Source organism: Acinonyx jubatus, chromosome B3 (assembly GCF_027475565.1).
Source record: "Acinonyx jubatus isolate Ajub_Pintada_27869175 chromosome B3, VMU_Ajub_asm_v1.0, whole genome shotgun sequence".
In the NCBI taxonomy this organism is placed as follows: Eukaryota; Metazoa; Chordata; class Mammalia; order Carnivora; family Felidae; genus Acinonyx; species Acinonyx jubatus.
The window spans coordinates 104111708-104135572 of record NC_069386.1 but is presented as its reverse complement, the minus strand read 5'-3'; the positions used below and the strand labels follow the sequence as shown (position 1 = coordinate 104135572).

Below are 23865 nucleotides of genomic sequence, written 5' to 3'. Positions count from 1 at the left end.
TTCTTGTGAAGAGGCTTACGTAAAGTAACTGAACTTGTTCCACAAACGGCTTCGCAGACCAGTAAGTGCTGCAGTTCTCGACCTGGACAGCTCATCAGACTCTGGAGGCGTTAACGGAAACAGATGCCTGCCCCACCTCAGAAAAGTTGGAGGTGGGGTGGGGGTGGGGGAGGGTGGGACCACCAGGCCTCTGGTACTTGCCAAAGGGTTTTAAAAACTGAATTAGTGAGAGGCAAATTAGAAAGGAATCTGTGAGCTCAGACTGATAGGTTTAAATTCCAGCTCTACTGTTTCCTAATTAGATGACCTTGGGCAAGGTAACCTTTCTCCAAGTCCTGACTCCTTATCTATCAACAGCACTTATAGCACCGGGTGTTTATAAGGATTTAAAACAACATATATAAAGTGCCTGTTATACTGCCTGTCACATGCTTCACACTCAATGGCAGTAGGTGCTGTTGATGCCGAAGACAATGGATGATAACAATGTGGATAATGCCCCTCCAACAAATCTCTAAGCTAGAGAGCTCGAGTCCAGCTGCCAGGCCATGAAAGGATATGGAAGAGCTGTATGTGTTTCCAGTCCCCAGGGACAATGTCTCGGGATTTCTGCTGGGTGTCATTGGGACTTCTCCAATACAGTTATCAGAGAGATCAGCCAGAACTATAGGAGGAGGTGGTGGCAACACATTTGGTGAGAAAGACAGAAAATTCAGCATAGGGTTTTTGGTCTCATCAGAACTCCTTGTTCTTTACATATGCAGGAGTTCTAAGGTCTCGTTGACTCATGAGCTGTTACTTGCTTTTTGCCTTTAACCCTAGACAGATGCCAGCTCTGTTCTGAAAGGAGCATTAGAAAGCTTTGTTAGTTGTTAAACACAAAGAATAGCCAAGTGACTGACGATTTAATTGCCTTGAGACACTCTTGGAGAGGACTTCGGATTAGGAAACAAATATAATTAAAATGTAGATGACTCATGAATGTAGCAAAAGGTTGTCCAAGGAGCTGGCCAAGGGAGAAAGGAGGCTCTTAAAGAAGCGCCTCATATTGGCACATCACAGACCTTCTAGTGCAGGAAATGAGCCAGGCTGACTCCATACAAGGCATGGATTAAGTCACTAAAGGACAAATTAACCTAACTGCCCCCAAAATTTGAAGGAAAGAAAATGCCATGGTATTTAGTACTTCTCCATTGATAGAAGTGAATTCATTAACGAAGAAGCAACTTCCCTTGTTACATCAAACAATGCTGACTTAATTAGAAAGAAAGACAGCCTGCTCACAGCTCTTTTTTTTCCCCCACTCTAACAGCCAGGAACAAGAATTGAGAATACAATCTTCACACTAAGGAAATGTAAGTGGCTCTAAATTATTACTGCTTAGGTGATACACAGAAAATCCCTGATGGTCACCACAAGCCTTGCATTCTGCTAACATATTCATACAAATGCTGAGATCACCCTTTTCTCATTTCTGCCACTGTGCAAGATGCCTTATCCTGGATGGCTGTGGAGATTATTTTCTGCTTTTAGACTAGAAATCCTCAGGGCAAAAGCTTAGCAGTTTCTTCTATAATTTATACAGCCCCGTTCACATTTACCAGGCTGTTTATTATTCATTGTGCAACAGCAGAAGTATCTTCAAAGGAAAAACTAGAAAAGAGGAAGTTACTAAAAGTGAAGCCCTCTGAAAGTTTAGTAAAAGTGGGAGTGATTCATATATTCTAGCCAGTTTTTAACGTTTGCAGCAGAAGCAGCAGCAAAATATTAGACAATGTTTTTAAAAATGTCTGCCCTAAGTCTTAAGAAGCTAACTCTCCAAAAAGGCTCAGCGGGAGGAGGAAAGGAAGAGGTAGAGGAAAGTATTTGTCATGGAAGCTATCATTTTGCTTGGATATTATAAACTCAACGTTGAATCTAACAGAGTGACTCTTAAAATCACGAGACTGTTCCGCTGTGGGCAATCTCCGGATTTTATCAACATGAGCAGGATTTGAGCTGCTAACACTCAGAGGTTGACGACTTGTTTTCTGCTGCGTATCTTAGCTGGGATCGATAGGTGCCCTTCAAGCTGCTCAGAACGCTGATATTACAGAGACGTCCATGTGATAAAGGTGCGTATTTCAGATACTGAGAATGGATTTCAAGCAATTATTTAACCAAAGATTTCCCACGGACATCTCGGCATAATTATTGTGCCTCTTCATTCAACCACCTATTTCATAGACTCCTTTTGTTAATTTAACAGAGTAAAAGAGTACCTGGCTGCCCTGTGAAATCAAGAATCCAGGAACTTAGTAGGCAAGTCCTCAGTGAAAAGAGAATGGGAGGAGAAGAGAGAAGGAATAGTTTCATTGCATTACCTTTAAATGGTATTAACTTGTAGAATAGTGCTGCTATAACAAAGCTCCAAATGATCAGTAAGAGCAATTGCAAGTTAAAGTTGAACATAAGCCAGAGTTAAGATTACATTTCCTCTTATAACATTAAACTCACTTGTATTTTAGTGTGTGCTGATTTTATGTAAAACATATTGGAAAAAAATCATTTTGCCAAGTACCACTTCTGCCCTCCTTTCCCCCACCCCCTGCAGCCGCCACCAACACTGAGTGTTTGGAATGGAGTTTGGAAAGATGATGACATTTGGTAGTTCTTACTCAAGAGAATTTCCGGCGCAATTGTGTGACAAATTTACATTTTACATTGTGCTACTGAACAGAAAGTATACCTACAGCAGCCATGGAATTGAGCTGATCAATGTAGAATTCAGGCCAACTTGTTGCTCCCTTGTTTTCTTCCTGGTCCTAGATAGAAAGAAAAAAAAGTAACACACAGCCAGATATGTACACACAATGGCCATAAGCACATCTGACTTTCACAGCATCTAGGCAGTGGCCTACATAGAAGACATTAGAAGACAATGAGATCGAAGATATCTGTCTTCAAATGTTGGCTTTAATCAGCTGACTGTCCACTTGGCTAGACACAAGACAGTGCGAAAGTCAGAGTTAGGGGTGACAAGGGGACATTTTCTGAACCATGCATCAAGAGAAATTTACTATTTTATCACTTGTAGCGTATATTTTTTAAAAACTGTAGAACAAAGGGCATAAAACACTGTGTTAGTTTCAGGTGTACAACGTAGTGATGCGACATTTATAAACAATATGGAATGGCAACCACAGTAAGTCTAGTTACCATCTGTCACCACAAAAGTTGTTACGGTGTTATTGACTGTAGGAGGATTTAAGTGGGAACTCAGCCACACCATGTTATGATACTGCTTTCCTTCGGGGACACAATAGTACTGGGAAGGGCACAGTGTGTTTTGTGAGGACAAAGGATCTCACAAAGGATCTCTGTGTCACACTGAGGACAGTATTGCTCAATTATATGTCTGGATGAAATCCACAAAAGAAGGAAAGTTGTCTTAAAAAATGACCACAGGATTTGGCCAGCTGTTAATTAAACTTTTTTAGTTAGTTTATTCAGACTCCAGAAGACAGTAAAAATTTTGAAGGGTTTCATTTGATGTAACCAAAACTAGGTACTGCTTCAGATGAGAAGGTAGAACAAAGCCGGACAGTGGATGGAAAGTAGTAAAATGAACACACATTACTCATCTTACAAAACAGGGTGACATGAAGCCAGCACCAGGGCCCTCAGGGCTTCTGTGGATGGCAGCTCCCTGCCAGCCTGAACCCTCACCTCCCCCCAAAATTAGGGGGCTGTGGCTTCGGCTCCACGGCAACACTGAGTTCATCAGAAGACGGCATTGGAGTTGGGGCTTTCCAGGCATGTTTGCAGACCTATGTGGCTGTAAGTCATTTGTGTGATCAAACAGATTCAGAGGGCAATTTCAGTCTTTAGCTTCACATTCAGAGAGCACCTTGGTACAACTGCTATTCCCTGTCCCCTTGGGGAAGGTGCTGGGCCAGGTACATTGCTACAAGACAATGAAGTAGTCACTACCCATTAACTGATGTCCAGAATCTCAGTCCTTGAGATAGCAGTTTCAAGGTGGGACTTTTCATTTCAGTCCTATACTTTATCTCAAAAACACTTTTTCTAAGCAAATCTTTTGAGGCAGGTCTATGGGGTGAGATAAAAGAAATGTCATTTCAAAACTATTCTTTTTTTTTAAGTGTATTTATTTGAGAGAGAGAGAGAGAGAGAAAGAGAGAGAGAGAGAGAGAGAGAGAGAGAGAGAGAGAGAGAAAATCTCATGCAGGCTCTGCGAGGTTAGTGCAAGAGCCCCACGTGGGGCTCAAACCGGCGAAACCGTGAGATTATGACCTGAGCCGAAATCAAGAGTTGGATGCTTACCCAAATGAGCCACCCAGGTGCCGCCCCCCCCCCCCGCAACCCCCTCCCAGACCGTGCTTTTAAAAAATGTTTATTTGTTTTTGAGAAGGGGGAGGGACAGAGAGAGAGGGGGACAGAAGATCCGAAGCAGGCTCTGGGCTGACAGAAGAGAGTCCAATGTGGGGCTTGAACTCGAGAACTGTGAGATCATGAGCTGAGCGTAAGTCAGAGGCTTAACCAACTGAGTCACCCAGGTGCCCCTCAAAACTATTCTTTAAGTAGTCACAAAAAGAAGGCAAAGTAATCAGTGCTTACGGTGCCTTAAAGGCTGGCAGTAAAGAATATCGGAACTCATCTGGAGACTGAACAAGCCAGATGATGGGGACAAAGGCTATAGCAGCAGCTTTGAAGTTAGACTGTATTACACTTGCACGGTTTTAAAAAGCTTAAGAAATCTGATGAGCTTTTAGAACAGTCCTTGACTATTATTTAACATGTTAACAAAATAGTTACAATGGCAGTGTAAATGCTGAACCCTTCTCTCCTCCTAAAATGGAGAATTAAAGTTAGGAAAACCCCAGTTACCAGTGCATTCAGCAAGCCAAAACCCACAGTGATAGCCAACGGTATTTGAACCTATAAAATGAAATAGAAGGTGCCAGGTCTTTCTAGTCCCTCAAACTAGGGGAAATGTCCAAAACTACAACAAAATTCTGTCCCCTGTCAGGGGTCCCACGAGAGCCCATCTGTTGTAAGCTTAATAGTCGCAGTTAACAGAGCAGGAGACCATTTTAGAAGCTGAAGATTAGCATAGGGAGAGAAATCTTTACACTTTGGAAATGCTTTAATAATGTAAACATATTAAGAGTAGACCTAGATACTGTAGTCAAAATAGGGGGAAGACAGCTTCATTTTTATTTCACATGCCTCAGTGCTGAGAAAATCAAATGAGCTAACGTATATAAAAGCTTCTCGTAAAAGTACTGTTATCACTATATTCCTGGGGGTGATCCTCAGAGTTCTTCATTTTGGCAACGTGTCTCCAGTTTCCTCTGTGCAATACTGGTTCTTCTACACAGATGTGTGCTCCAGGAGCCAAGTGAAACACATCTGCGAATCAACTCTCTGTTCCTATGTCATGCGGCTGCTGTTATGCAGAGACACAGGCCGGGAAGAGATGCATGCAATCGTTCTCGGGGGTCCCCCCCCCAGAAGAGCACGGGACACTGAGACACGCCGAGGGGAAGACTGTCTCCTAAGAAGTCCGTGAAAGAAACTGCTGATGAAAGTACATGTCTGATGTTCCTGGGAAGCAACTGGGTCCTAGGTGTTACCAGCCTCTGACATGTGTTCTTCTTTGAACCATCTGCCTCCCTTCTTTTTTATTTGTTATGGAGAAACAAGTGGAAAAATAAACAAGATTGCATAAATTGTCTCAGCTGTAAGGGAAGCAGCAGCAGTAATGACACATGCACAGCCTATTGTGTCAAAAACCGTTCTACACACTGTGCTCTTCATGTGATCTACTGGGTGGGGCAGGAAGTCACCGCACTCATTTTAGTGAGAAGGAAACAGGGGCAAAGAGAAGACGGGTGAGTTGCCAAAGGTCCCCCCACTAGAAATTCAGGGCCAGTGAGAAAGAACCAGGGCAACCTCTTTCCTAAGAATAGACCTCAGATTAATCACAAGCAATACATACTGAGTGAGAAACTGGCCTTTCACTCTTAACCACCTTATTGTATGAGAAACTCAAACATGGTTAGTGGCCAGAAATGACTGCTTTTCCCCAAATCTTTATTGCTATTTTTGCTATATTCAACATTTCTGAATATCACCCTCATTCTGAACATTATTCTAAGGTCTGATGTCCTGCTTGGATTAGCTCTGCTCCCTCTCTCTAGACTTTTTCTGCGGGAACTCTTTGGCCCCTTTATCAATGTCTTATCTATTTAGATGCATGCATACAGACAGCACTTATGAAGCTTTCCCCTAACTTGTTCTCCTGTTCCATTATCCACCAGTCTGACAGCCGCCTTCATGGGGATTTCTCAAGATTGCGTGAAGATGAGCTGTGATAGCACAGAGCAGTTCTGGACACTGGAATTGCAAACAAATCCCTCCTTAAACCATATACATCTAACACTGCTTTTGATTACTGCCTTGACTGATCCCATTAGAAATTTTCTCTAATAAGCGAGATTATTGGTTTCATTCTATATTCTTTTAAAAAGTTCTATTTTCCCCTTTTAAAACAGATTGTGGGTATGATGCGCCTGGGTGACTCATTTGTTTAAGTGTCAGACTTCAGGTCATGATCTCATGGTTCGTGGGTTCGAGCTCTGTGTCAGGCTCTGTGCTGACAGCTTACAGCCTGGGGCCTGCTTCAGATTTTCTGTCTCCCTCTCTCTTTGTCCCTCCCCCACTCACACTCGCTCTCTCTCTCTCTCAAGAAATGAATAAACATTAAAAAATTTTTTTAATTAAAAAAATTAAAATATTGTGGGTAGCACTTAATGACACCTAGAGAAGGTTTGCCCCATGAGAATACAAATTCTAGCAATCACATTAAATCCTTTTTTATTCTACCCATAGAAAGGATAATTTATATTAAAATCTAGTTTTGATTCCTTTTCAAAGTGTTACAAACATTTAGGCTTATATGCCTATCTTTAGGTCTATTAAATAATTAGCACTAAATTGATATCAACATTTTATGTTAGTAATCATCAGAAAATTTAACATTTAGATAATACTTGCAAACATCACTTATTTTCAGAGCGATGGTATGGTAGGAAAATGCCCAGATTGGCCACCTGAAGATGAGATCCCAAAACCTACTTTTTGGTGTACTTAATCAGTATTTCTTGGCAAGTTTAATTATCTCTGGGCCTCATTTTTCTCTCTCCAAATCAAGAGGGTAAGACAAGACTGTTTCTAAAGTCCCCATAAGCTGTAAGATTCTATGGAATTCTAATAGTGGTCACAGAAAACCAGAGTGTACTGTACTCAGGTTGAGGGCCCAATTTCTTAAAACCATTTTTTAAAATTTATGTTGTTCAGTGACCCAATTATTTAAAACACTTAACTTTCAACAGCTACTTCTTGTATAAGGTAATTGGCCGGGGGGGGGGGGGGGTTGCCCAACACAAGTTTTACTATTTCTTTAATCCAACTCACTCTGTTTCCTTGGTAGGTTGACACCATGAATTAGAGGACATTGACAGACAAGACCTGCCGGAGGGACACCCCGAGCTTTGCTTTCTGCCTGACTAGCATTAAACTCTTTTCTTGTTATCTACTTTTCTTCCATTGTCAAAACAAAACAAAAACCCTTTTGCTAGAAAACGAAACTGGTATGGCACAAGCGACAGTCAAGAAATTGATGTTTTTAAAAAACCAGGCTTTAATTAACCAACTCATTTAGAAGATAAAAACACACACACACACATCGGTTTTCTAACTTGGCCTCATTTTCAACTGGTACAATTTTTTATTCCAAATCTCTGGTCAGTGGCTAGTGAAAAAAATTCTAAGAGGGCCTCCCCGATTCTCTTAAAAGGCCTAAGAGTACATTTATTTTTCTCCACATCACTTTGCCCCACAAGAATAAATTTTGCATTATTTCTTTGTACTCTTCCTGAGGTAAACATTCACAGCTATGTCCCAGACTTCTGTCTCTCATTTTGTGAATAATCTCTACCAATCCAAGCTGGCTGTGTTTGTCTTCTATCACCAACAGAAATATATTCGAATCTTCAGCCACTCACTACTTATGGTGATATATAGGCAGGTAAGTTAAGTAACCTTCCTATATGACTCTGTTTTAGTTAAGTAACCTTCCTGTATGACTCAGTTTTAGTTTCCTTATCTGTAAAATGGGTGCCTACTCCGCAGGGTCATTGTGAAGATTCAATAGGTTATTACAAGTAAAGGAAGCACCGAGAACAGTACACACAGAACATGCTTAATAAATGTTAGCTAGGATGATAAGGATACTGTTCCAAAATCTCCAGCTATGACCATTTTTTTTTTTAATGTTTTATTCATTCGGAGAAAGAAAGTGCATACAAGCACATGTGTGAGCAAGGGGGAGGAGCAGAGGAACACGAGAGGGGGAGGAGCAGAGAGAGGGGGAGAGAATCCCAGGCAGGCTCCACGCTGTGAATGTGCTGCAGCTATGGCCATTCTAAGTCCTATGTTATGTAAAAATCGGACCAACCAGTTCAGAGGGACATTTGGCAGTAATGGTTCAAACTGAAAACCACACACACAGCCTTTGACCCTCCTTTAAGTCTACTTTCAGGAAGTCAGCCCACAATTGTATATTTACACTGCATAGATGTATACAGTGCTGTTTGAATCAGCCAAATAACAAAGCGAACAAATATATGGAAAGGGAGATGGGTGAATAAATTACTTTGTGGCAGTAACACAGAATGAAGTAGAATTATGTAATGACATTCAAAATGGCCAAATATAGTATGGGGAGGGGGGAGGATGCCTCAGAATATGATTTCTCATCTGTAGAAAAAACATGTACACTTAACATACAAACATTTCTGGAAATCTATACAGGAAAATTGAACAATGGCTACCTCTGGGTAGCAATAAGAAAGGTCTTTCACTTATAAACTGTTGTATAATTTAAACTTCTATTTTGCCGAGTACATGCACTATCTTTCACAGTTAAAATAGAAGCGCTAAAGCTCTGTATGTTCTGTTAAGACAAGTGCTTTTTAAGATGTTCTATGTAACATGAAATGCATCATCAAGTCAACAAGATCCCATGACATTTGGGATGTCTCTGTTCTCTACACCTGGGGCACCACCCTGCTCCCCACAGCAAATAAATCATTGTTGCACTCTACGCGAACTAATTTGGATATAAATTAATAAAATTAAAAAAAAAAAGAAATCAAAGAGCAAAATTAAAAACAAAAAAAAATTAAATAAAATTTCCTTTATAAGACAAAGAAATAAAATAAAAAAATAAAAACATTTTGCTACTGTCTTCTCACGGGATTTTCTATTTCTAAAACACACTACAACCCTAATATCAAATGTTTATGCAAAGAAATTTTATGATTTGGACTAAGACTTATGTACTCGAAGGATATTAAAATTTTTGAAATTTCCACACTTTAATTTTTGGGTGGCAAACAATTTCTTAGTAGCGCCAAAAGTCTTTCAGTGAGACTCAAAGCACAGTTTGAAAATTAAGTCTTTAAGAATGACTTCTTTTGAAATTACCACAGGGCAAATTTTTAATAGGGTCATTTTCCAAGTAATAATATGTAAGAACTGGTAGAGTTTTTCTTCAGTTTCGGATGCTGTTAGTAAGACCCAAAATAGGCTGTACAAAGGGCAATTAATTGCAAAGGACGTGTTTTGTGGTTGTTCACGAGACCACAAATCACAGGCTGAAGAATATGCACTTGGCCAACTAAAGCCATAAATCTCCACGTTCACTGTTACAAACCCCTGAGATTCTTAGAGAATACTTGTGAAAGACACATTCTTTCACTGACTATATTGGCTAAAAATCCTCTAACAACGTATACGAGTACCATCGACTCAACGATGGGAGAGACGTATTAAGATTTAACTAAATGAACTTCAACAGCAGAAAGGCATTGTTTCGGTATGATACAGAGTAGAGTTCATTCTGGTCATTTTTATCATAGGTAAAGGTAACTAAATACTAATCAAAGCTTGTTCCACTTATAAAGAAGACACTACTAGAAAACATGTTAACTGTGATTATATATAGGATCAAGAAATCCTATCCCTTGTTAATGATCAAAATAGTTACCTGTTGCATTAAATTGTCATTACTATTTTGGATGTCGTGGACCCAGCCCCATATACTGATGAATGAAACGGGTGTTAAATAAATTTACTCTACACCTAGAATTTTTACAGAATACTAACGAGAAAGGGGCAGACAGGCCAAGATATTTTATCCTATTAGGTATGACTCCCCAATGTGTATGTCCTCTAATAAGCTCAAGTGAACGACAGGAAACAGGTCCGAGGAACAGGGAAGGAAGAGCAGGTGGGATGGAAGGTGGAAAGTACTGTGTGGAAGACCTTGCTAATAACTTCTGCCAACTTTCCCTCCTGACTCAGTAACAGTGTAATCAGCATCCTCTCCTAAGACGGTCACGGTGGAATAACCTGACAGACCAGGCGCTGGCCAGCTTCTTCTGTAAAGGCCCCCATAACAAAGATTTCAGGCTTCGGGGACCATGGCGTCTGTTGCGACCACTCGGTTCTGCCACTGTACGGTGTGAGAGCAGCTCCAACTATGCTCGGGTGAAGGAGCACTGCCCTGTGTCAGTAACGCTTTATTTACAAAAACAGTTAACTGGCTAGATTTGGCCCACGGGCCATAGTTTGTCACCCCCTGTGCTAGAATAAGCCTGGCTCTCAAGAGGGCAGGGGTGCATCACCGTTCCAAGTTGGTCATCAATGATTTTCCAGGTTTTCTCCTCTCCTTCAAGGCACTCCATCTGCAGTGAACCCCGGCTCTAAGTTAGGATCAGCTCCTCAAGTATGGGGAATTCGCCCAGGAACTGGCACTGTTGTCTAGCGAAGAGGCAGGACCTGCCCTGCCTGAAAAGTCCACCTTCTTACCAAGCTCACTATACCTTGAAAGTGGTTTAATCCTCATTTTTAAAACTGCGTGGCATCATTCGGTCTTTTAAATCCTGATTTTTTTGCCTCCAAATCTTTCTGTCTTACTGTTCACTGGGAAGAGAAGAACCAGCAGGTCCACAAACCTGGGTTCCCGAGACTATTGCTTTCCTCAGTCCCTCCAACAGCCTTCCCTGTAACCCCTATCAGTGGGGCTAAAACTACACCCCACATTTGAAACTTGCCAAAGGGAGGCAGTTGGTTTCAAAAAATAATTCTTATGTTGTCACATTTCAAGATAGTCATGTGGTCCCTGGGGCTGCCAATCCTGGTTACATTTTTGGCCACTGCCACAATTACACATCAAGTGCATCTGCTGCCCAAATCCGGTTGGGCCCACACGAAGAATGATTACAGAACAGCGGCTTCTGCGTCTGGCAGGAAACCCAACACCTCCTCCTAAGCCTCAGAATGTCAGTCATTTTCTGGAAAGACTGGAGGGTGACTTGCAATAACAATGGCTTTCATATTTAGCACTTACAGCCATGTCTGAGCAGCAAATCCTCTTTCCCATTTTTTCCTGGTGCTGCAGAACATCTGTATGTTTTCTAAGGAAAGTCATCATAATTATACAGTGAGGCCTTTGACCCTAGAGACACCCCAGTCCAAGTTTCCCCTCACAGGGGTCCCTCGTATAAGGCCGCCAGCAGGTGACCGTATGTTCTCTGAGAGAAGGCTTCAAGGAGTCCAAGAACCATAACCCTCATTGACTGTTAGAAAATCCACCTTAGACTGAATTGACAGGTGTCTCCTCAAAACTTCAAGCACTTGTTGGCCTTAGTTTTGCCCTCAGGAACTGCATGGAAGAGTCTAATTTCTCCTCTGAGCAATAACTCTGCAAATATTCAAAACAAGTTGAATAAAATTATTATGTCCACCCAAAGTCTTCTCTATACCAAGCAAAAAATTCTCCACTGGCTGTATAGCATAAGTTTATCTTCAATCCATAAATAAATCTCAAATTTTCCGTAAGTTTATCACACCCTCATGTCCACTTTTTGCAAAAATAACTCCAACAAATATATCTAGATCCCTATGAAAGGGATCTTCTCACATGCCAGTGATGCATAACTTAAGACAGTTTCTACTAGGAGGGCATCTGGAAGATTTCTGACCAAAATATCTCCCCAAGATGAAACAGAACAAGTTCTTGCTTTCTTGAATGTTCACAACAAATAACATTTATGATTTAGAATAAAAGATCCATGTCTCATGAAGCATAAACATGCATAGCTCCTGTCTTATTAAGTACACATATTGTAACAACATTGGCCATAAACTCAATAATAAAATAGGTCGTATTATTATAAGATTGAGGATGCTTTATCTCTTAAACATCAATACAAGTTAACAGAATTAAAACTGGGTGAATAGAACCTAGGCTCATTAGCCAAGAAACTTTGTGGGAAGTTTAAGACCCATTTAGAGCACTGTTTTTCAAGTCTCTGGATTACACTTACATTGCCCCTGCTTCTCTCCTGTACATCACCCTTTCAAACATCACAGGAATTTCTTCCTTGAATGTATGTGAAGTTTAACACCTCTTTTGACCCCCAAGCTCTGCTCTTTCCCCTTCTCTGCTTTATGCAGATATATATATATCTGCAGACATATATATATATATATATATATATATATATATATATATCAAGCTTACTAGAATCGATAAACAACGCACATTTTCCCAGAGAGCTTCCTGCTATCATATCCTGTACTCCAGTGTAAAATATTATTAAAGATCTCAGCTCGTTTAGAATAAGCTACCCCTTCTCAAACAATTCTTGGTGATGGACATTAAAAAGAAACTTATTGGGATAAGCATGGGTGTCACATGTAAGTGATGAATCACTAAATTCTATTCTTGAAATCATTATTACACTATATGTCAACTAACTGGGAGTTAAATAAAAAATAAGAGAAATTTTTATATTGAGAGGATAATTTTAAAATCATGGCATGAACTCATGTCAAAGATTTTGCTGAACTCATTAATAAAGGCAGGAACTAATAGGATGTGACAACAGGTTCAAAAGAGAATCCAAAGAGCAAAGGCGTATATGATTATATATGTGTAAATAGATACAAAAATGATCAACAGGACATAATCGATTGCATTGCTACTAGTTTTTAACAAAAACAATTTTCGGATTTCTTAAACAGCTCAAAGGTAGTAAAAAGTGAAGATCACTCTGAAGAGTGCTATGGACAGAACAGTCGGTACATTCCCCCCACCCCCCACCTTAATATAATAACTACAATTTACCAGAATAACAGATACATGACTAGCACTTCCTGGTTGAAGAGGACACAACTACAGAGGTGTAATGTAGAAGCCAAGCTGTATGACTAACACCGCTCTAGGCTCCTCACACCTAAATTACCCAGATGCTTGGGCTTGCCCAAAGCTCTTGCTCAAGGACACCTAAACTATCCTGACCACTCGCCTCATCTCAATTCTGCCAGTTTCCCTTGCCTTGGCTGTGTGGCATGGATTCTATTTGTGTGTCACTGAGTTTCTGACTTGAAACCACTGAGACCACTCTACCCTGTCCCCCTTAGACCCAGAGTTACACCTAGTCTTCTATCCTCCCCAGAAATCTGTTGGATGAAAGAAAGCCTTACTCAACCGCTGGACCCGAATGCCATTTCAGAGTAACACATAACCTAACTTGAGAGCAGTGCTGACACTATACTGTAGAACACAGGACTTCTCAAGGGCAGGACAGGAGCAGAATCCCTCTGCTCATCATGCCCCAAAATTCACAGTGCTGAACTCCATCACTGGCTTCTCTTCTCATTCATTTACTCACCCAGTAAATATCTGTTGAGTTTTATAATGGCCGAGGCACTATTCTAGGTGTTAGAACACATGAATAAAAGAACAAAGCTACTGCTTTCCTTTTAGGGATCCATAAATACAGGATATAGGAGACTGGTGACAATATGCTTTCAAACCTTGGCACTGAGAGTTTCTTACAGCATCACAAACTTCTGACTACGGGTTCTCAGTTATGACAAGGATAGCTACAAAGAACTGTACCCATTTGTATACTTCACTCCCTTTTCTCATCATGACAGAAACAGTCCAGTACTATTAACTCTCTTGTATTTTCACTAATCTCCAGTCTTCATCAATGTGTCTTCTAACTTCAAAATATAAATCAAATGTAAGCATTCCTAAGCTCAACTGGGAAAAATGCTTTGAAACCTTTCTTCATTGCACAAAATGTTGCATTAATATTTTTTAAATGTTTTGTAAATTTATTTTTGAGAGAGCGAGCACACAAGCACGAGCGGGGGAGGGACAGAGAGAGAGGAAGACACAGAATATGAAACAGGCTCCAGGCTCTGAGCTGTCAGCATAGATCCCGATGCAGGGCTCAAACTCACGATCTGTGAGATCATGACCTGAGCCAAAGTCGGGCGCTAAACTGACTGAGCCACCCAGGTGCCCCACATTAATATTTTTATGTCACAAACTTTACTTACACTGGTAAAAATGATCAAATATTTCTGAATGAGCTAAAATGAAACACTGCCCATTAAAAATTGGGCTTGTGCTACTTCTCAGCCATCTACCATTTTGTTCTCCCCCAAATCACAAACCCCAGAAAAGCAAGAGCAGCATGCCACTTTAAAGAGATCTAGTCCCTGTCCAAGGACGGCAGCAATAGAACAGACAGAAGACTAACAATATGACTCCAAGAATAAAGAGACCAACAGCATTTCTGAAAGAGCTAAGGGGTTCAGTCTGTTCTAACACCCTGTTCTTTCCTGAAAAAGCCTTGGCTGACTTTACAGAACCCAAATCTTAAAAGTTATATATATGCTACAGGATCCTGGGGGGGAAACACATTTAATGTGCTGATATATCTAAGAAAATAGCCACAATCCTTACCTAGAACTAAAAGCAGAGACTTTACAGTCCACTTCCTATCCTACAAGACATTTATTTTATTTATTTTAACAAGTCATTGCTCTGGCAAAGCACTTCACAGCATGGAACATGACTGGAGCCTAAAAATCTCAATCAGTATAACTTCAACATCTGAAGCCAATTTTAGATGACAATTCCCCCTCATTTTCATGGCAAAGAGAAAGAAACATTCTCCAATTGTGATTTTCAGAAGTGATACAAGCCCACATTCCCCTGTTGCTTAGGACACAAAGGTATACAATGACATAAAACAAATTACTTCTATGTAGTGTGTTAAGAGTCAAGTCTTTGACCCACATGCCACCATGGAGTGCTACAGATCCAGGTACAATTCAGTCCAGCTGGTTGGTAAATTAACATGTTCAGACACACATCACTAAACCCGTATGCAGTGTGGAAATCCAATCAGTGGTGTCAATGGCCTTTGTTGCCTCACATCTTGCTACCAGATTTGCTGCTACCAGACCAGCCTTTCAGAATGTCGTAAAGCAGGTTTTGATGTTCTGTAACCTGCTCTTGGGAAAACAATCAAAGTGTGTTTATGATTTGCAATATAATGCTTAACACGAGGCTATAAAGCGAGGGCTTTGGAAAACAGTAATTAAACTAAGAAGAGAATCAGGGGAAACAGTAAGCCCATAAAGGCATATTCCATTCAGAGAAGCATTCTCAGGACGACTGTGAAAAATGCTAGGACAGGATTAATTGTCCCCTAGAAGGGGAGTCATAACCGTATTTCTCATTTTAAGTGATCATTTACTTTAAGGGATACTATTGAATTAACAACAGAATTGTTGGCAGAAGAAATAAAAAAAGAAAAGCATCAGTTGGAAGATGTCACCATCTAAGAAATGCCCAAATGTGAGGACATGGGGAAGTACATCTTAGAAACTGAGGAAGCGTCACGTTTTTCCTTACATAGGAAGACAGATAAAAGGATACTATCTGGAGAATGCTTAAGGCAAGTGTTGTTCCCATACCGCGTTGAAGAACAAGAGGATTTAAGACACTGTAATTTAAAGTTGGTATTCTTTAGTACACTTTCTACTGTAACCCATTTCTAGTTCCACAAATTACTAGGTTCCTGGAGTATATAAGGAATTTGGAGAACCCCAAATTAGAAGTATTAGCAGTATGTTCTAAGTTACGCTGGAAGCTCAAAGTTTCTTCCTACTTCACGAGGGGATGAAGCTCTGAGATGCACCAAGCATAATATGGATTCAAGGCATTAGATGCACCAGCGCTATTAGTGAGGTGAAAAAAATAAATACACATACAGGAGAATCTCAGGAAAAGTGGTTCTTGTTCTTTGCTCCCTCTTCTAAAGTGGATACTTCCTTCTGCTGATGTCTTTCATAGACCTATCTCCAGGAGATGGTGACATCAGGCAGGCTTGGGGTATTCGTTCTATGAAAGTAGGTGCCACGGCACTTAGAGAGTCTGCGGAAGACCAGGGAGAGACCCGGGGAGAAAAAAGCATGGAATATGATACTTAACGTCCAACTCCAATTTAGGAGCAAGAGAAGCCCTCAAGGGCAAGGATGGGAAAATCTGCTACATATGCCACCTTTTCCCATCATGTCTCATGGCAGACATTGCTAATTAATTACCACACTATTCTTACTGAATCCATTCATAACCTCTGAATGGTTCTTTAAGTGCTCCAGGCTTCAACCCCCAACTGTTCCGAGTTGGTAATCAAGATAAACCTTTTTGCCATCTCTGCTTGAGGTTACTCACAGTGCACACTCTGTCAACCAGGGAAGGGGGCCACAGTCCTAAGGAATCCTGAATCAAAGGATGTGCATCAGTCTGGAGTGTCTCTTGTGCCGTTTGTCCTTAAGGGACCCAATGAGCTGGCAATAATCAGAAAGGGCAGCTAGCTCTGGACTCTCAGATCTGAAATATAGTGATGTCCTTTCCATCAGAGATACAGCTATCACTGAGACACTCAATGTGTAATTCTACACCTGCAGATTGCAGAATTTTGGAAGTGAAATGGGCCTGTGCTTGTGTGCTTCAACACACACAGGCACGGGGGTCAAAGGGCCGCACACAGACACATTTGGCACCTTGGTTCCACAACAGCACTGTTGACGAGTACCCTATGGCAAAGACTGAGAGCTCCAAGAGAGTCATGTACTCCTAACTCTGCAATCAACACATGATGGAATCTGTTATGTACGAGAGCTGTCAAAGGGAGCTGTCAAAAGGAATCTGCTTAACAATTAAGATTTGGAGGCCAAAGATAGCTGCTGTATGGCAGTTGAGAACCACTGCCCTCCCAGGGATTCCATGCAAACCCAAAGCTACACATCTTTTCCAGTGACCAGAGATGAAGTTGGAGTGTTCTCTCCATAGTGCAGCACCGACACAGGCATGAGTGACAAGCACAGAATGAAAGAGGGGAGAGTTGCTTCTCTAGCCCCCATTCCAGAGGGAAAGATAGAGCTCCACAGGACAAGCGACACCCACTCTCTCCCTGACTCCACATTCATTGATCTGTCCAACCAAGATGGCCTACTTTTCCCCAGCTCTATATGGCTTATTTTTATTGTTCGAATGATTGTAAGTGAACGCAAATGCAGGGTCATTCTCTTCCCCCTCTTCCAACTTGGTATTTCTTATTTACAGTGAAAGCAAGGCCTTGGATAACAGAGTTACTCACTGGAGCAAGTATGAGGAAGCACAAAGGGAAGATGGTATCCACAAAGTAGATACACAAATACTTTTTTTTACAAGGCTGTCAAGAAGAACCAAGCAGAGTAAAGTATTTACAGACTTAAGAATCAACAATCCCCTGGCACCTGGGGGGCTCAGCTGATTAAGCACACGACTTCAGCTCAGGTAAGGACCTCACAGCTCATGGGTTCAAGCCCTGCATTGGGCTCTGTGCTGACAGCTCAGAGCCTGGAGCCTGCTTCAGAGTCTATGTCTCCCTCTTTCTCTGCACCTCCCCCGCTCACATTCTGTCTCTAAGATAAATAAACATAAAAAAAAAAAAAATCAACAATCCCCAAATCCAGGAATTGAGTTGTACGCAGAAACTGGTTCAGAATTCAGGCATGGGGGGTAGACACACAGCAAGTACACGTCTCAATTTCTTAACATTCAAAGGAATCAAAGAGTCTAAGAAAGGAAAGGAGAGAGGCTTTCACAATTTTTACCGATGCTCGAGATAAAGGTACTTTGGTGAGAGGAAGAAAGAAACCAATTATGCCATTTCCAGCCACATCCTGCCTGCCTGCTTGTGCAGATGTGCTGGTCCTGCACCTGTACCCGGGCTGTCGTCCATCAGGGAAGTGGCCGATGCCTCAGAGGGACTTCCTGTGTTGGGTGATTGCATACATATATCAGTCAAGAGCCTGCTAAAGATGGAAACACAATTTGCCTGTGTCTGGGACTAAGGGTGTAAAGAGGTCTGGAGGAGAGTAAGGGTGAACCACACACAGAGCAGTTTCCTTTGTAGTCAAATCAAATAAACATAATGCTGAGTGAACTGTCCATTTTTATATACTTCTAACACTTTGTACTTTTCTATGGCTTTATGGGTATTTGAATGGAAAGCTTTTCATTTTCCAAACCTTGGATTCTTCTTCTTTAAATGAGCACTTTCTACTTCAGTAATTTTTACTTCCGTTTGATTTGCTACTTAAGTTTGATTCGATTTGAAAACTGAATGACAGCTTCTTGTATCTGAAACATTCAAACTTAAGTAAAGCGATTCATCAGGGCAACAAAGTATCAGTTCTCTCCCCTCGGAGGGTACCGATCCCTCAGATGGCTGGCAATTAATATGCTGCAGGTCTAAATTATTACAACAACTTCAGAGAGCAATTAAAGGTGGAAATGTTCACAGCCAACAACCCAGGAATTACATGTTTTGGTGTTTATCCCAGAAAAATTCTTGAACACATGCACAAGGCTGTTCATTGCCATACTTTTAAAAAAATAATGAAAAACTGCAAGTAAGCATTATCCAAAGGGGTGTGAAATAATTAAACTGTGGTGTGTTCATGTAATGGAACATCATATTGCAGTTGAAATGAACTACCATATATTGTCTGTGAATATATACATGCAGAATAAAGTCATAAATACATGGGCAAGGAAAAGAAAACATGTACCACCTCCAGAATAGGTCACCTTTGGGCTTCAGCTATATTCATGTTTCCTTTCTTTTTAAAAAATCCATGGTGGGCACTGAGGAGGGCACTTGTTGGGATGAGCACTGGGTGTTGTATGTAAGCGATGAATCACGGGAATCTACCCCCAAAACCAAGAGCGCACTATATCCACTGTATGTTAGCCAACTTGACAATAAATTATATTTAAAAAATAAATAAAATAAAAAATCCATGGTGAGGGGCACCTGGGTGGCTCAGTCGGTTAAGCGGCCAACTTCAGCTCAGGTCATGATCTCGCGGTCTGTGAGTTCGAGCCCCACGTCGGGCTCTGTGCTGACAGCTCAGAGCCTGGAGCCTGTTTCAGATTCTGTGTCTCCCTCTCTCTCTGACCCTCCCCCGTTCATGCTCTGTCTCACTCTGTCTCAAAAATAAATAAATGTTTAAAAAAAAAAAAATCCATGGTGATTATAAAATGTCAGCAGTTGTTAAACACGGGTGTTCATTATATTCTGTACTTTTTTGTATATTTAAAATTTCACAAGAAAAATCATATCACCAACCGGGATACAGTAGTTTATCCCACGAGTGGAGGGGAAAGTTATCAGAAATTTGTTTTCTTTTCAGAAATTTTAGAGAATGCCAATTTATCAGTACCCAGAACGTCTGCTCTGGTAATTAGGTTTAAGATTTCTACCAATAATGGTATCTGTGCTAAAACATTCTTTTTTATTTTTAGCATTTTTAATTTTTTTTTTAAATGTTTGTTCATTTTTGAGAAAGAGAGAGAGAGAGAGAGAGACAGAACACAAGGTGGGGGGTGGGCAGAGAGAGAGGGAGACACAGAATCCGAAGCAGGCTCTAGGCTCTGAGCTGTCAGCACACAGACTGATGAGGGGCTCGAAGTCAAGAACCATAAAATTGTCACCTGAGCCAAAGTCGGATGCTTAACAAACTGAGCCACCCAAGTGTCCCTAACACATTCTTTTATCATCTCCTCAACGCCGAAGTTTTGTTTTGTTAGATGGATTTTGGAAATCACACAGCTAGAATGCACTATTGAATTATAATGCTGCAACTCTGAACAAATTTTATTGTTGAACAGAGGGTAATTCCAGCTCACTTCAACCCAATAAATCACTTATTTGTAAAGCTGACTTGTTTCGTGGAACCTCTTGGTGTTGTGTCCTATCACGGGATTTTTCCCCACTGCAAAAAAAATAGCAGTAGTAATGTTTTCGTCTAAAACTATTTTTAGTGCTCTTATTGCAAAAACTGAAGATCTTTCAACCACTTGCCTTTCCTAGGCAGCGAAAGAGGAATTTTAGTTAAAAACTGGCTTGATCCACACACACACCCATTTCCCAGAGATCAGCTGGTGTTCACAACTGCTTGCCAAGCAAGCCCAATGATGGGAGCATCTCCAAGGGCTGCAGCTGGTCAGCAGGGACTGAAGCACTGCAGTGGGCAGGTGGGTGTGAAGAAGTGGGATAGATTCTGACGTTCTCAGGGTCCCAACTTTCCCAAGTACCAATTAAGGGCGCTCCTGATACCAGATTCAGAGCTCCGCCCAGGAGCTTAGGAACTACACATTGATTGCCACTGCCCTAGAACTTCTGACACAAAAGGGGCCTCCTGCCCATTTCTGGTGCTAACAGTGAAGACCGTCATGGTTTCTTCCCTGATCTATAATTTATCCTCCTAACTCACTATTTCTGCCTCCAAAAGTTTCTGTGGTCCAACTGAGAGAGAGGGCTTTTAAAATCTTCACTACTGTTCTGTGAAAACCAGGTATCATTGTTTAAGAATATGGACGTGAACCCCAGACTAGCATGAGTGTGGACAAACAGAAAGTGAGTCCATACTACTATTTTGATCATAGTCACCATCACTGACATTGACAGTGTCAACAGCTGTCATCACCATGCCCCAAGCTCTCCGTTAACTCTGACATCGTATTATCTTAATATCCACAACCACCCTCATTATACAGAGGAGAGAGAAATCAGAAGGGTTCAGAAATATCTCCTAGTGAATGGTATCCTCCCTTCTCTGGTCACCCTTCAGATGGCCTGTAACTATGCAAAATATTTTCTCATAGCTGTTACTTGCCTTCTGCTTATCTTAGAAAAAATAGTGGCAATCACATTACAATACAGTTTAGAACAATTATGAGGGGCAAACATAATGTAGGGAGCTTGTAGACAGATCTCTTGACTGAAAGGTACTTGGAGATAATCTACCCCAAGGGAAGTCCTTTTACTGGTGAAGCCTGAAAAACAGAGGCCTGTACTGACCCAGAATATAGAACCCCATTGAAAGACTACAGAACTTGCCCACCATATTTTAGATTTGTTCCCTTCTCCAAGCACCGGGGAAGATAGATATGTTCTGGTTCACCCTGTGGGCAAGTTTGCTTACTGCTTTCTTCATTCATGAAGCTGGCCACCTACCAGGTGGCAATGCAGAACTATGAGCTCAGGACCATTCTGCAGACTTCGAGACAAGGGTGGTAGTAGGCACAGCTAGAATGGCAGAATTGGTTAATACCAGGAGGAAAAAAAAAGCCCCAAACTGACATTACTGAACCGAGGGATTACGGGAGTAGGAGTCACATAAATACTCATGAACCAACCACCCTTTATTTCAACACTGGCTCAAGGGCTGCCAGAGGCAGAGAGTCCTTGAATTTTCTACTCCAAATCTACAATTTGGTGTTTATTTTGACAGCACTGGCTTTTGCAATTAAAAGAAAACAAAGAAAGGGGCGCCTGGGTGGCTCAGTCTGAGTCAGTCGAGAGCGTCTGACTCTTGATTTTGGCTCAAGTCATGATCTCACAGTTCGTGAGTTTGAGCCCTGCGTGGGGCTCTGCCCTGCCTGTGCAGAGCCTACTTGAGATTCTTTCTCTCTTTCTCTCTCTGTCCCTCCTCTGCTCTCTCTCTCTCAAAAATAAACAAACATTAAAAAAAAAATAAATGAAACTAAAGAAAGGAAATGGGTCATTAGCTTTGAGATTACACTCCTTAGGGGAGAAAGGGCAATGAGAAACATGGCCTCAGTGCGTTTCTGGGCAGAAAACTCAGGAAATCTCACTAGGGCCAAGATCACCATGTTTTCACAGTCACTGCCTAAATAGATAAATGGTACTGAAAACCTTTGGATGGTTTATAGATTCACCTTTGTTTTAATGTCACAAAGGAAGAGTTAAAAAAAAAAAAAGAGGAGATGGAGGGGAGAAAAACAAAACAAAACAAAAAACAAAACAGGTCCCTGAGCTAGACAAAGGAAGGAAGAAGAAGAAAAAAAAAAAAAAAGCCAGGGTTGCCTTGACAACACAAGCACTGGCTGCATTTTAAATACTATTTATTTTTCCTCCTCATTTCAATACAAGTATGTGGTGACTTTATAATGCTCGACTTGGCTACACTGAACGATATCCTTTCTTGGAGGCTTCTGGGTACGGGGAGCCACAAAGAGAGGCTCTCACAGGAGGTATAGAGGCCAGAGGCAAAGCAGCAGCCATTTTGTTCTTCATACTTGTCTTTTATCGGCTGGCTCACCTTGTTGGTGTGGAACAGCAGGCGGGTCTGCAACTGCCCCACCTTCCCCTGGATCCTCCCTCAGCTTCTCCTGGCCCAGGTTTGTGTGTGCTGAGGTCCATGACTAATGGTTCAGGCTTCTGCATGACACCCACACAAGAGCCAGAGGTCGAGAGAATGGACACTGGCTTGTGTGTCCTTGTGGGCTCCAGCCTATCCTTGCTCCCTCCCAGTTACACCCACCTTTCTTCCGAACTGCCTGCTCCAGAATGTGAAGCTTCCGCAACAGAAATAAAGACAGCAGCCTGACAAAGAGTGCTTAGCCGGCCTCAGGGTGAATCTCTTAGCTCTGTGTCTCCCCCAGTAGTCCTGCTTCTCTGACTGAAACCCGACTGATACAAAATATATCGAACGCACATTTTAAAAAGAGCAATTTTATTTTTATCATCAGGGGAAAAAAAATACTCCTAGGTAAGAGGGAGAATAACGCACTGTAGAAAATCTGGGAAATATCTTTATAAACAAAAAAGCGGGGTGCCTGGGTGGCTTGGTCAGTTAAGCATCCGACTTTGGCTCAGGTCATGATCTCACAGTTCGTGGGTTCGAGTCCCGTGTTGGGCTCTGTGCTGACAGCTCAGAGCCTGGAGCCTGTGTCTCCCTCTCTCTCTGCTCCTCCCCTACTCTCACTCTGTATCTCTCTCTGTCAAAAATCAACATTAAAAAAAAAAAAAAAAAAAGTAAATCACCCACAGTCCCAACAAACAACTGTTTCTGTCTGCTTACCTCTATCTATATACTTTTTTGCAAACTTTTGATCATACCAATTATAGCTTTACACCTTTTTTTTAACACTGTATCATTAGTTTCCCAGGTCATTAAAATTTCTTTGATAACATGACATTTTTTTTTCTTTTGATAACATGACTTTTCAATGGCTACAAGATACTGTCAGGATTGTATACTATAATATAACCATCCTCTTTACGTTGGTTACAATCCTGGGCTTTCAAGAACACTGCAAAGAACTGCCTCAAGTATAGGTCTTTGCTTTCATTTCTCATCACTTTTGTGGAGTCAATTCCTAGAAGAGGAACGTTTCAGGCTCCAAATACGTATTATCAAAAGGTTTTGGTCACCATCTTCAGGTCAATCGGCATCTCATACTCAGGCCAATGGGCAAAATATTTATCAACCCGTATAGCATGGGAGTCAGTGAAGGGTGTCAGTGAATCAGAACCAATGATGCAATGTGGGAACAGGGTC

General features: G+C 41.3%; 1 protein-coding gene across 6 annotated transcripts in view; it reads right to left on the bottom strand.

Annotated features, from left to right (window-relative positions):
- DAAM1 (dishevelled associated activator of morphogenesis 1) overlaps positions 1-23865 on the bottom strand; it is a 174296-nt gene that overhangs the window by 55582 nt on the left and 94849 nt on the right. For all 6 annotated transcript variants that reach the window (XM_015071838.3, XM_053224497.1, XM_027065825.2 and 3 more), the window contains one exon: positions 2733-2804. In XM_015071838.3, the coding sequence (XP_014927324.1) occupies positions 2733-2804 (72 nt within the window). The remainder of the gene's footprint in view (positions 1-2732; positions 2805-23865) is intronic.